General features: G+C 42.7%; 1 protein-coding gene and 1 long non-coding RNA gene across 4 annotated transcripts in view; one reads left to right on the forward strand and one right to left on the reverse strand.

Annotated features, from left to right (window-relative positions):
- The window catches only part of LOC118385708 (FRAS1-related extracellular matrix protein 2-like), a 264,046-nt gene that overhangs the window by 99,113 nt on the left and 152,433 nt on the right, over positions 1 to 12,500 (reverse strand). Inside the window, exons 5-7 of the mRNA XM_052521742.1 lie at positions 3,543 to 4,510; positions 2,312 to 2,728; positions 1,840 to 2,080 (exon numbers count right to left, since the gene is read on the reverse strand). Coding sequence (XP_052377702.1) covers positions 1,840 to 2,080; positions 2,312 to 2,728; positions 3,543 to 4,510 — 1,626 coding nt within the window. The remainder of the gene's footprint in view (positions 1 to 1,839; positions 2,081 to 2,311; positions 2,729 to 3,542; positions 4,511 to 12,500) is intronic.
- The window catches only part of LOC127930631 (uncharacterized), a 1,253-nt gene continuing 33 nt past the window's right edge, over positions 11,281 to 12,500 (forward strand). The window contains exons 1-4 of one of the 3 annotated variants that reach the window (XR_008138534.1): positions 11,281 to 11,459; positions 11,648 to 12,043; positions 12,201 to 12,288; positions 12,425 to 12,500. The exon at positions 12,425 to 12,500 is cut by the window's right edge and continues 33 nt beyond it. This is a non-coding gene — a long non-coding RNA (uncharacterized LOC127930631). Of the gene's footprint in view, positions 11,460 to 11,647; positions 12,126 to 12,200; positions 12,289 to 12,424 lie in introns of all 3 variants that reach the window. The other 2 variants (XR_008138533.1, XR_008138535.1) reach the window with 2 other exon arrangements.

The following is a 12,500-nucleotide window of genomic DNA, read 5'->3' on the forward strand; positions in this document are numbered from 1 at the left end:
CTCTGTCTCTGTCTCTGTCTCTCTCTCTGTATCTCTCTCTCCTCTTTCTCTCTCTCTCTCTCTCTCTCTCCATCCTGTTTCTCCTCTCTTTCTCTCTCTCCCTCTCTCTCTCTCTCTCTCTCTCTCTCTCTCTCTCTCTCCATCCTGTTTCTCCTCTCTTTCTCTCTCTCCCTCTCTCTCCCTCTCTCTCTGTCTCTCTCTCTCTCCATCCTGTTTCTCCTCTCTCCATCTCTGTTTCTCTCTCTCTCTCTCTCTCTCTCTCTCTCTCTCTCTCTGTCCTGTTTCTCCTCTGTCTCTCTCTCTGTCTCTCTCTCTCTCTGTCTATCCTGTTTCTTCTCTCTCTCTCTCTGTCTCTCTGTCTCTCTCTCTCTCCATCCTGTTTCTCCTCTCTCTCTCTCTCTCTCTCTCTATCCCTGTTTCTTCTCTCTCTCTCTCTCTCTCTCTCTGTCTCTGTCTCTGTCTCTGTCCTGTCTCCTCTCTTTCTCTTTCTCTCTCTCCTCTCTCTCTCTCTCTCTCTCTCTCTCATCCTCTTTCTCTCTCTCTCTCTCTCTCTATCCTGTTTCTCCTCTCTTTCTCTTTCTCTCTCCCTCTCTCTCTGTCTCTCTCTCTCCATCCTGTTTCTCCTCTCTCTCTCTCTCTCTCTCTCTCTCTCTCTCTCTCTCTCTCTCTCTCTCTCTCCCCCTATCCTGTTTCTTCTCTCTGTCTCTGTCTCTCTCTCTCTCTATCCTGTTTCTCCTCTCTCTCTCTCTCTCTCTCTCCTCTTTCTCTCTCTCTCTCTCTCTCTCTCTCTCTCTCTCTCTCTCTCTCTCTCTCTCTCTCGTTCTCTCTGTCTCTCTCTGTTCTCTCTCTCTCTCTATCCTGTTTCTTCTCTCTCGTTCTCTCTCTCTCTCCTGAATATCTCCCGTTTGTCTGTTTTCCCTACTTTTCCTCTCTTTATTTCAGTCTCTCCAGTAATAGAAGAAACAGCAACCTAGAACCTACTCCTAAACACACCAGGGTTATCTTCTTCCAATGGCTGCATTAGAAAAACACCCTCTCATCGTCCCTTTAATTATTCACGTGTGTGTGTGTGTGTGTGTGTGTGTGTGTGTGTGTGTGTGTGTGTGTGACTCAGAGCAGGAGACTTCACACAGATTAAACTTCACACATATTAAAACCACTAACTGGGTTTGTTCAGTGAGTCATCTATACATTTGGGGGGTTTTGGGGGCTGTGGCCCAACGGAAGCCTTCTGAGTGTTTGCATTACATACTTAGAGCAAAACATGTATCAAGACCCAAACCACATTTGAAACCGTGACCCAAGACAAGCATAACGTGTGTGGGCGATGTGTATGTCCTCACACACACTGTAAAGAAAGTAGCGCAGAACAGATAAGAGACCATCCTCGATATTAGTGGTGCGTTGAAAAGTATTCTCAACATTATAAGGAGCAGTGTTGAACTAACTAGACTGATCTGAAATAGGTTTGACTTTAGGGTCTGACATAGGGTTGACTTTAGAATCTGACATAGGGTTGACTTTAGGATCTGATATAGGGTTGACTTTAGGGTCTGACATAGGGTTGACTTTAGGATCTGACAGAGTTGACTATAGGATCTGACATAGAGTTGACTATAGGATCCTACATAGGGTTGACTTTAGGGTCTGACATAGAGTTGACTATAGGATCCTACATAGGGTTGACTTTAGGGTCTGACATAGAGTTGACTATAGGATCCTACATAGGGTTGACTTTAGGATCTGACATAGGGTTGACTTTAGGATCTGATATAGGGTTGACTTTAGGGTCTGACATAGGGTTGACTTTAGGATCTGACATAGGGTTGACTTTAGGACCTGACATAGGGTTGACTTTAGGATCTGACATAGGGTTGACTTTAGGATCTGACATAGGGTTGACTTTAGGGTCTGACATAGGGTTGACTTTAGGGTCTGACATAGGGTTGACTTTAGGATCTGACATAGGGTTGACTTTAGGATCTGACATAGGGTTGACTTTAGGATCTGATATAGGGTTGACTTTAGGATCTGACATAGGGTTGACTTTAGGGTCTGACATAGAGTTGACTATAGGATCCTACATAGGGTTGACTTTAGGGTCTGACATAGGTTTGACTTTAGGGTCTGACATAGGGTTGACTTTAGAATCTGACATAGGGTTGACTTTAGGATCTGATATAGGGTTGACTTTAGGATCTGACATAGGGTTGACTTTAGGGTCTGACATAGAGTTGACTATAGGATCCTACATAGGGTTGACTTTAGGGTCTGACATAGAGTTGACTATAGGATCCTACATAGGGTTGACTTTAGGATCTGACATAGGGTTGACTTTAGGATCTGATATAGGGTTGACTTTAGGGTCTGACATAGGGTTGACTTTAGGATCTGACATAGGGTTGACTTTAGGACCTGACATAGGGTTGACTTTAGGATCTGACATAGGGTTGACTTTAGGATCTGACATAGGGTTGACTTTAGGATCTGACATAGGGTTGACTTTAGGACCTGACATAGGGTTGACTTTAGGATCTGACATAGGGTTGACTTTAGGATCTGACATAGGGTTGACTTTAGGGTCTGACATAGGGTTGACTTTAGGATCTGACATAGGGTTGACTTTAGGATCTGACATAGGGTTGACTTTAGGATCTGATATAGGGTTGACTTTAGGATCTGACATAGGGTTGACTTTAGGGTCTGACATAGAGTTGACTATAGGATCCTACATAGGGTTGACTTTAGGGTCTGACATAGGTTTGACTTTAGGGTCTGACATAGGGTTGACTTTAGAATCTGACATAGGGTTGACTTTAGGATCTGATATAGGGTTGACTTTAGGATCTGACATAGGGTTGACTTTAGGGTCTGACATAGAGTTGACTATAGGATCCTACATAGGGTTGACTTTAGGGTCTGACATAGAGTTGACTATGATCCTATAGGGTTGACTTTAGGATCTGACATAGGGTTGACTTTAGGATCTGATATAGGGTTGACTTTAGGGTCTGACATAGGGTTGACTTTAGGATCTGACATAGGGTTAACTTTAGGACCTGACATAGGGTTGACTTTAGGATCTGACATAGGGTTGACTTTAGGATCTGACATAGGGTTGACTTTAGGATCTGACATAGGGTTGACTTTAGGATCTGACATAGGGTTGACTTTAGGATCTGACATAGGGTTGACTTTAGGATCTGACATAGGGTTGACTTTAGGATCTGACATAGGGTTGACTTTAGGATCTGACATAGGGTTGACTTTAGGATCTGACAGAGTTGACTATAGGATCTGACATAGGGTTGTCTTTAGGATCTGACATAGGGTTGACTTTAGGATCTGATATAGGGTTGACTTTAGGACCTGACATAGGGTTGACTTTAGGACCTGACATAGGGTTGACTTTAGGATCTGACATAGGGTTGACTTTAGGGTCTGACATAGGATTGAATGTAGGATCTGACATAGGGTTGACTTTAGGACCTGACATAGGGTTGACTTTAGGATCTGACATAGGGTTGACTTTAGGGTCTGACAGGATTGAATTTAGGATCTGACATAGGGTTGACTTTAGGATCTGACCTAGGGTTGACTTTAGGATCTGACATAGGGTTGACTTTAGGATCTGACATAGGGTTGACTTTAGGATCTGACATAGGGTTGACTTTAGGATCTGACATAGGGTTGACTTTAGGGTCTGACATAGGGTTGACTTTAGGATCTGACATAGGGTTGACTTTAGGATCTGACATAGAGTTGACTATAGGATCTGACATAGAGTTGACTTTAGGATCTGACATAGGGTTGACTTTAGGATCTGACATAGGGTTGTCTTTAGGATCTGATATAGGGTTGACTTTAGGATCTGACATAGGGTTGACTTTAGGATCTGACATAGGGTTGACTTTAGGATCTGACATAGGGTTGACTTTAGGATCTGACATAGGGTTGACTTTAGGATCTGACATAGGGTTGACTTTAGGATCTGACATAGGGTTGACTTTAGGATCTGACATAGGGTTGACTTTAGGATCTGACATAGGGTTGACTTTAGGATCTGACATAGGGTTGACTTTAGGATCTGACATAGGGTTGACTTTAGGGTCTGACATAGGGTTGACTTTAGGATCTGACCTAGGGTTGACTTTAGGATCTGACCTAGGGTTGACTTTAGGATCTGACATAGGGTTGACTTTAGGATCTGACCTAGGGTTGACTTTAGGATCTGACATAGGGTTGACTTTAGGATCTGACCTAGGGTTGACTTTAGGATCTGACATAGGGTTGACTTTAGGATCTGACATAGGGTTGTCTTTAGGATCTGACATAGAGTTGACTTTAGGATCTGATATAGGGTTGACTTTAGGATCTGACATAGGGTTGACTTTAGGATCTGACATAGGGTTGACTTTAGGATCTGACATAGGGTTGACTTTAGGGTCTGACATAGGGTTGACTTTAGGATCTGACCTAGGGTTGACTTTAGGATCTGACATAGGGTTGACTTTAAATCAAATCAAATCAAATTTTATTTGTCACATACACATGGTTAGCAGATGTTAATGCGAGTGTTGCGAAGTGCTTGTGCTTCTAGTTCTGACAATGCAGTAATAACCAACAAGTAATCTAACTAACAATTCCAAAACTAATACCTTATAGTAGTCTTATACCCTGACAATACAGAGCTAGCTAATGCCTTCTACACTGATAACACAGAGAGAGACTAGCTACTGTCTTATATACTGATAACACAGAGAGAGACGAGCTACTGCCTTCTACCCTGATAACACAGAGAGAGACTAGCTACTGTCTTATACCCTGATAACACAGAGAGACTAGCTACTGTCTTATACACTGATAACATAGAGAGAGTGTAGCTACAGTCTTATACCCTGATAACACAGAGAGAGAGAGACTAGATACTGCCTTCTACCCTGATAAAACAGAGAGAGACTAGCTACTGTCTTATACCCTGATAAAACAGAGAGAGAGACTAGATACTGCCTTCTACCTTGATAACACAGAGAGAGACTAGCTACTGTCTTATACCCTGATAACACAGAGAGAGACTAGCTACTGTCTTATACCCTGATAACACAGAGAGATACTAGCTACTGTCTTATACCCCAATAACACAGAGAGACTAGCTACTGTCTTATACCCTGATAACACAGAGAGACTAGCTACTGTCTTATACCCTGATATCACAGAGAGACTAGCTACTGACTTATACCCTGATAAAACAGAGAGAGACTAGCTACTGTCTTATACCCTGATAACACAGAGAGACTAGCTACTGTCTTATACCCTGATAACACAGAGAGACTAGCTACTGTCTTATACCCTGATAACACAGAGAGAGACTAGCTACAGTCTTATACCCTGATAACACAGAGAGAGACTAGCTACTGGCTTATACCCTGATAACACAGAGAGAGACTAGCTACTGTCTTATACCCTGATACCATAGAGAGAGACTAGCTACTGTCTTATACACTGATGTCATGACATTGGCCTGGGGGTAGGTTTATGACAGTCATAAATACCTCTTCCCCACGTTTTCCTCTCTCTACCCTACTAAGGTTACATTTGCAAAACCCTTGGTTAACATAGAGATTCTGGGAACATCAGAAGGTGGGGGGAAATGAACTATATTCTGGTAATCCGAACAATTGAACATATGCGGTGGTACTTAATGAATATGATGTCAGTTCGGTTGTCATCTGAGACATTCTCATCAATGATAAGATGACATAAACTCTACAGTGGAAAGTCTACACATCAGAGTTATCGGATTCACATGGAATTGTTGTTCAATTTAAATGTTTGAATATGAAATTATTTGTGATGAGATGAAATGTGATTTTAGCTTCTACAATGTGAGATTTGGGTTTTCATAAGATATTGCTGCTCACTCAGTGGTCCGCCCACATGAAGAGACAGAGGTTGTAAACTATGACATACATCCCTTTTCTCCCTTCCTATATAAAACCTTGACGACAACATAACTTCCTGTTCCGAGGATATGAGGGCGATGGTCCTATGTCAGAATGGTTCAGAACGAAGCCAACATCAGCATGAGCTTTGGTTGCGAATGGTATGAACTTTGAACTCTTATTCACTACAGAAGTGATACCTCCTAGCTGTTGAGTTAGCGACCACAGCTGCAAACGCAGGTTAGGAAGGATCAGACAGAGTATCCCATCTATCACACAACGCCGTTACTACAACACATCCAATTGACAACCAGAGACATTCTTCAAAGGACAGAGGACTCGGTTTGGCAACACGGCCTTCCATCTACCACCAACCTACTGAAGCGCAGCTCAGAGTAAATATTTATTGCATTTTCCTTTTCCAAATGGGCGGTGATTTAGAATGTATAAGATACTGTATTTACGATAGCACAGCTTCTTCCCTGTGTTCCTCAGTCTTCCCGCTCTTTCATTAAAACCCAGCCCCTTTTCTTTTGTGTAACAAGCTGTCATATCTGTTCCGCCCGCTAGGGACGTTTTCCTTTATGACATCATTTCTGTGTGATTAGTTAGGTATTTAGTAAATAAATAATTAAACCCAATTTTGTATTGCTGATTCAAATTGTTAGGCAGGGTTCTTGCAGATAACCAATAATTTACAACTTTGAGATTATGAGACTGAAGTAACATGAAGATTAATGTTGACTGCTATTGATGTAAAATATTACTAGGTCTTTGAGAGTTTATTCGGAAGATAACAGCTCTATAAATATTATTTTGTGGTGCCCGACTCTCTAGTTAATTACATTTACATGATTAGCTCAATCAGGTGATATTAATTACGGAGAAATTAATTTATAGAATAGCATGTTTTATCAATTAATCCGGCATAGCCAAAGACACGACACTGATAACATAGAGAGAGAGAGACTAGCTACTGTCTAATAGACTGATTTAAACACTGATAACATAGAGAGAGACTAGCTACATTCTAATACACTGATAACATAGAGAGAGAGACTAGCTACATTCTAATAGACTGATTTAAACACTGATAACATAGAGAGAGAGAGACTAGCTACATTCTAATAGACTGATTTAAACACTGATAACATAGAGAGAGACTAGCTACATTCTAATACACTGATTTAAACACTGAAAACATAGAGAGAGACTAGCTACTGTCAAATACACTGATAACATAGAGAGAGACTAGCTACTGTCTTATACTCTGATAACACAGAGAGAGACTAGCTACTGTCTTATACCCTGATAACACAGAGAGAGACTAGCTACTGTCTAATACACTGATAACACAGAGAGAGACTAGCTACTGTCTAATACACTGATAATACAGAGAGAGACTAGCTACTGCCTTCTACCCTGATAACACAGAGAGACTAGCTACTGTCTAATACACTGATAATACAGAGAGAGACTAGATACATTCTAATACACTGATTTAAACACTGAAAACATAGAGACTAGCTACTGTCAAATACCCTGATAACACAGAGAGAGACTAGCTACTGTCTAATACACTGATAACACAGAGAGAGACTAGCTACTGTCTAATACACTGATAATACAGAGAGAGACTAGCTACTGCCTTCTACCCTGATAACACAGAGAGACTAGCTACTGTCTAATACACTGATAATACAGAGAGAGACTAGCTACTGCCTTCTACCCTGATAACACAGAGAGAGACTAGCTACAGGGGTTGTTTATGACATTAGCAAAAGAAGCTCAACTGATGTCCTCAACGTTAGAACTAAAGGCTGAGCTTGAAAACAAAGCTATAACGCAAAGAGTGTGTGTCTCTCTCTCTCTCTCTGTGTGTGTGTGTGTGTGTGTGTGTGTGTGTGTGTGTGTGTGTGTGTGTGTGTGTGTGTGTGTGTGTGTCCTAGCAAATTAAGAGAAACATCACTAGCCAGACAGTGACAAGCCTCTGGAGAGAGCATCTGAAGGCTAACCCACAGACATCCTTATGCAGCTCTCATGGTTATAGAAACTAGTTCTGTTTTCTGGTATTTATAGTCTACATGGATTCTGCTCGATATTCAGTCTGTTAATTCTGTTTACTGTGGCAGCACCATTTCACATAATTTCTGGGTATATGTCAATGTACTTGGGGAATAAAGGTGGATGTGATTCTGATATAATGACTACAGCGTCTTCGGTCACGATTAGGAAAAATAAGACAGACTAGCCTCATCTAACCTCTAGGGAAGGAAGCTGGGCTACCAAATTAACTAGCCTGATCTAACCTCTAGGGAAGGTAGCTGGGCTACCAAATTAACTAGCCTGATCTAAACTCTAGGGAAGGTAGCTGGGCCACCAAATTAACTAGCCTGATCTAACCTCTAGGGAAGGTAGCTGGGCCACCAGATTAACTAGCCTGATCTAAACTCTAGGGAAGGTAGCTGGGCCACCAAATTAACTAGCCTGATCTAAACTCTAGGGAAGGTAGCTGGGCCACCAAATTAACTAGCCTGATCTAACCTCTAGGGAAGGTAGCTGGGCCACCAAATTAACTAGCCTGATCTAAACTCTAGGGAAGGTAGCTGGGCCACCAAATTAACTAGCCTGATCTAACATCTAGGGAAGGTAGCTGGGCCACCAAATTAACTAGCCTGATCTAAACTCTAGGGAAGGTAGCTGGGCCACCAAATTAACTAGCCTGATCTAACATCTAGGGATGGTAGCTGGGCTACCAAATTAACTAGCCTGATCTAACCTCTAGGGAAGGTAGCTGGGCTATCAAATTAACTAGCCTGATCTAAACTCTAGGGAAGGTAGCTGGGCCACCAAATTAACTAGCCTGATCTAACCTCTAGGGAAGGTAGCTGGGCTCCCAAATTAACTAGCCTGATCTAACCTCTAGGGAAGGTAGCTGAAGGCTAACACACAAAGACAGATGCTGTCCCCATCATTAGCCTAAGTTATACAAAGCTAATACAGCAAGCCCATATCTCATACCTTTAGAGGGAGTAAGGATGAAGATAGCTCCTAGCAATTAAGGAAAAATATCCCCAGACTCTCGACAGGGAAGTTAATAGAAGACGGACAGACAAAGATAGTCATTAGTGTAACTGAATTAAGGTTTAGGTGAGAGTTATGGTGATGACCATCTACTGTTTAGAGAGTAGGCAGACGCAAAGCTGCCGTTTATCAGAGTCTTTATGAATTTAGAGGAGGTAGGCTATACAGGGCATGTCATTCAGAAGGTGTCACGTTCTGACCTTTATTTCCTTTGTTTTGTATTTATTTAGTATGGTCAGGGCGTGAGTTGGGTGGGCTGTCTATGTTTGATTTTCTATGATTTGGGATTTCTATGTTTCGGCCTAGTATGGGTTCTCAATCAGAGGCAGGTGTCATTATTTGTCTCTGATTGAGAATCATACTGAGGTAGCCTGGGTTGTACTGTTTGTTGGTGGGTGATTGTCTATGTTAGTGGCTTGTGTTCAGCACAGGTCTCATTTGTAGCGTCACAGTCGTATTTGGTTTATTGTTTTTGTTACTCTTTTGTATAGTGTTGCAGTGTTCAGTGTGCTCTTTATTAAAATTCACTATGAACACATACAACGCCGCATTTTGGTCCTCTGATTCTTCTCGCCTCTCCTCTTCAGATGAAGAGGAGGAAGACCGTGACAGAAGGATTGTGTTATCGATCTTGAAGAGTTTTGATGTCTTGAACAGGGACTTGACTCAGTAACCAGCTGGTTATTTATGTAAGACAGATGAAAGGTAAGTTTGGTTTGTAATCAATGATGCATACTGGTGGTTGCTGTTGTGAGAGTTGTTGTTGGCGTGCTCAATTCATCAACTCTGTCTGGGTGAAGGACCCGGGTTTCAAAGGAGGCACCCTCAATGGCTGCCCGTATAAATACCTGGCCATAGAGTTATATCGAGGGTGCAACTTCCACGAGTGCCCTCCGTCTTCACGTGACCATAGAGTTGGGTAGAGGGCACACCTGCCACAAATGCCCTCTCCTCAACTCCACTCTACCGATCACGGAATTGTGTAAAGTTGTTAAGGTTAATCCATATGCCATACACTTTAGAAGGTTTAGGCATTCCGCTGTCTAGTGTTCTAAGAGAGAATCATTGGAAATAAAGGAAGCATCTTTACCCTCTGAAGGGATGTGGCTAAAAGCCAACCAACAGCAAGATAGAGGCAGTCCTCGTCATTAGTGAAAGTTATCCTAGGCTTATAGAGTGTTTTCTCAACTTTAGAGGGAGCAAGGCAATACACAAAGACCCCTCACAATTAGAGAAAGCCTCAGAGAGGGTAGCAAGCACACAGAAACATAGAGACAACCGTCATCTTTAGAGTATTGCTAGGTTAGTAGAGCATGCCCTGAGGTTTAGACAGACTAGAGAGACAAGCTAACCTGTTAAGTGTCCTCGCAATTACGGGGGGAAATCAGGAAAACATCACTATATCAACCTAGCCTCCAGAGAGAATAGCTACAGGCTAACAGGCGGAGACCCAAACAACAGAGAGGGTGTAGTCATCATTAGAGAAGCTAGTGCAGGGCTAACAACAGTCACAGCCTGGGGTTCTCCGGGCCATTAGTTTAAGAAGAAACAGCAGCAAATCTCCTTCTCTTTCTCTCCCCTCTCTTTTTGTTCTCTCTTTTCTCTCTCTGTCAAACTTTTTCTGTCTCTCTCTTTCCACTCTTTCCCTGTCTCTCCCTCCCTCTCTCTTGCTCTTTCTCTCCATCGATCTCTTTCTCTGTCGCTCTCCCTCTCTCTCTGTCATATTACAACAAACCAAGCCCTTCCCTCCATATAACCATAATTAACCCACAGGGGAAGTGAAGCAAGAGAGAAAGGAGGAGAGAGAGAGAGATCGAGAGAACGTGAGATAATTAAAGAGAGAATGGGAAGAAAGGAGACAGAGGTTTGATAGGGGGAGAAGGAGGAGGGTAGAGAGAGAGGTTGGCAAGAGAGAGGGAGAAGGAGGAGGGTAGAGAGAGGTTGGCTAGAGAGAGGGAGAAGGAGGAGGGTAGAGAGAGAGGTTGGCTAGAGAGAGGGAGAAGGAGGAGGGTAGAGAGAGAGTTGGCTAGAGAGAGGGAGAAGGAGGAGGGTAGAGAGAGAGGTTGGCTAGAGAGAGGGAGAAGGAGGAGGGTAGAGAGAGAGGTTGGCTAGAGAGAGGGAGTGGGGGCGGAGGATAGAGAGAGAGGGGGAAGGAGGAGGGTAGAGAGAGAGGTTGGCTAGAGAGAGGGGGAAGGAGGAGGTTAGAGAGAGAGGTTGAATAGAGCGAGGGAGAGGGATATGATGGATAGAGAGAGAGGTTGAATAGAGAAAGGGAGAGGGATATGATGGATAGAGAGAGAGGTTGAATAGAGAAAGGGAGAGGGATATGATGGATAGAGAGAGAGGTTGAATAGAGAAAGGGAGAGGGATATGATGGATAGAGAGAGAGGTTGAATAGAGAAAGGGAGAGGGATATGATGGATAGAGAGAGAGGTTGAATAGAGAAAGGGAGAGGGATATGATGGATAGAGAGAGAGTTGAATAGAGAAAGGAGAGGGATATGATGGATAGAGAGGTTGAATAGAGAAAGGGAGAGGGATATGATGGATAGAGAGAGAGAGGTTGAATAGAGAAAGGGAGAGGGGATATGATGGATAGAGAGAGAGGGATATGTTGAATAGGTTGAATAGAGAAAGGGAGAGGGATATGATGGATAGAGAGAGAGGTTGAATAGAGAAAGGGAGAGGGATATGATGGATAGAGAGAGAGGTTGAATAGAGAAAGGGAGAGGGATATGATGGATAGAGAGAGAGGTTGAATAGAGAAAGGGAGAGGGATATGATGGATAGAGAGAGAGGTTGAATAGAGAAAGGGAGAGGGATATGATGGATAGAGAGAGAGGTTGAATAGAGAAAGGGAGAGGGATATGATGGATAGAGAGAGAGGTTGAATAGAGAAAGGGAGAGGGATATGATGGATAGAGAGAGAGGTTGAATAGAGAAAGGGAGAGGGATATGATGGATAGAGAGAGAGGTTGAATAGAGAAAGGGAGAGGGATATGATGGATAGAGAGAGAGGTTGAATAGAGAAAGGGATATGATGGATAGAGAGAGAGGTTGAATAGAGAAAGGGAGAGGGATATGATGGATAGAGAGAGAGGTTGAATAGAGAAAGGGAGAGGGATAGAGAGAGAGGTTGAATAGATGGATAGGGATATGATGGATAGAGAGAGAGGTTGAATAGAGAAAGGGAGAGGGATATGATGGATAGAGAGAGAGGTTGAATAGAGAAAGGGAGAGGGATATGATGGATAGAGAGAGAGGTTGAATAGAGAAAGGGAGAGGGATATGATGGATAGAGAGAGAGAGGTTGAATAGAGAAAGGGAGAGGGATATGATGGATAGAGAGAGAGGTTGAATAGAGAAAGGGAGAGGGATATGATGGATAGAGAGAGAGAGGTTGAATAGAGAAAGGGAGAGGGATATGATGGATAGAGAGAGAGGTTGAATAGAGAAAGGGAGAGGGATATGATGG

The sequence above is a fragment of the Oncorhynchus keta genome, chromosome 6, assembly GCF_023373465.1.
Source record: "Oncorhynchus keta strain PuntledgeMale-10-30-2019 chromosome 6, Oket_V2, whole genome shotgun sequence".
Taxonomy (NCBI): domain Eukaryota; kingdom Metazoa; phylum Chordata; class Actinopteri; order Salmoniformes; family Salmonidae; genus Oncorhynchus; species Oncorhynchus keta.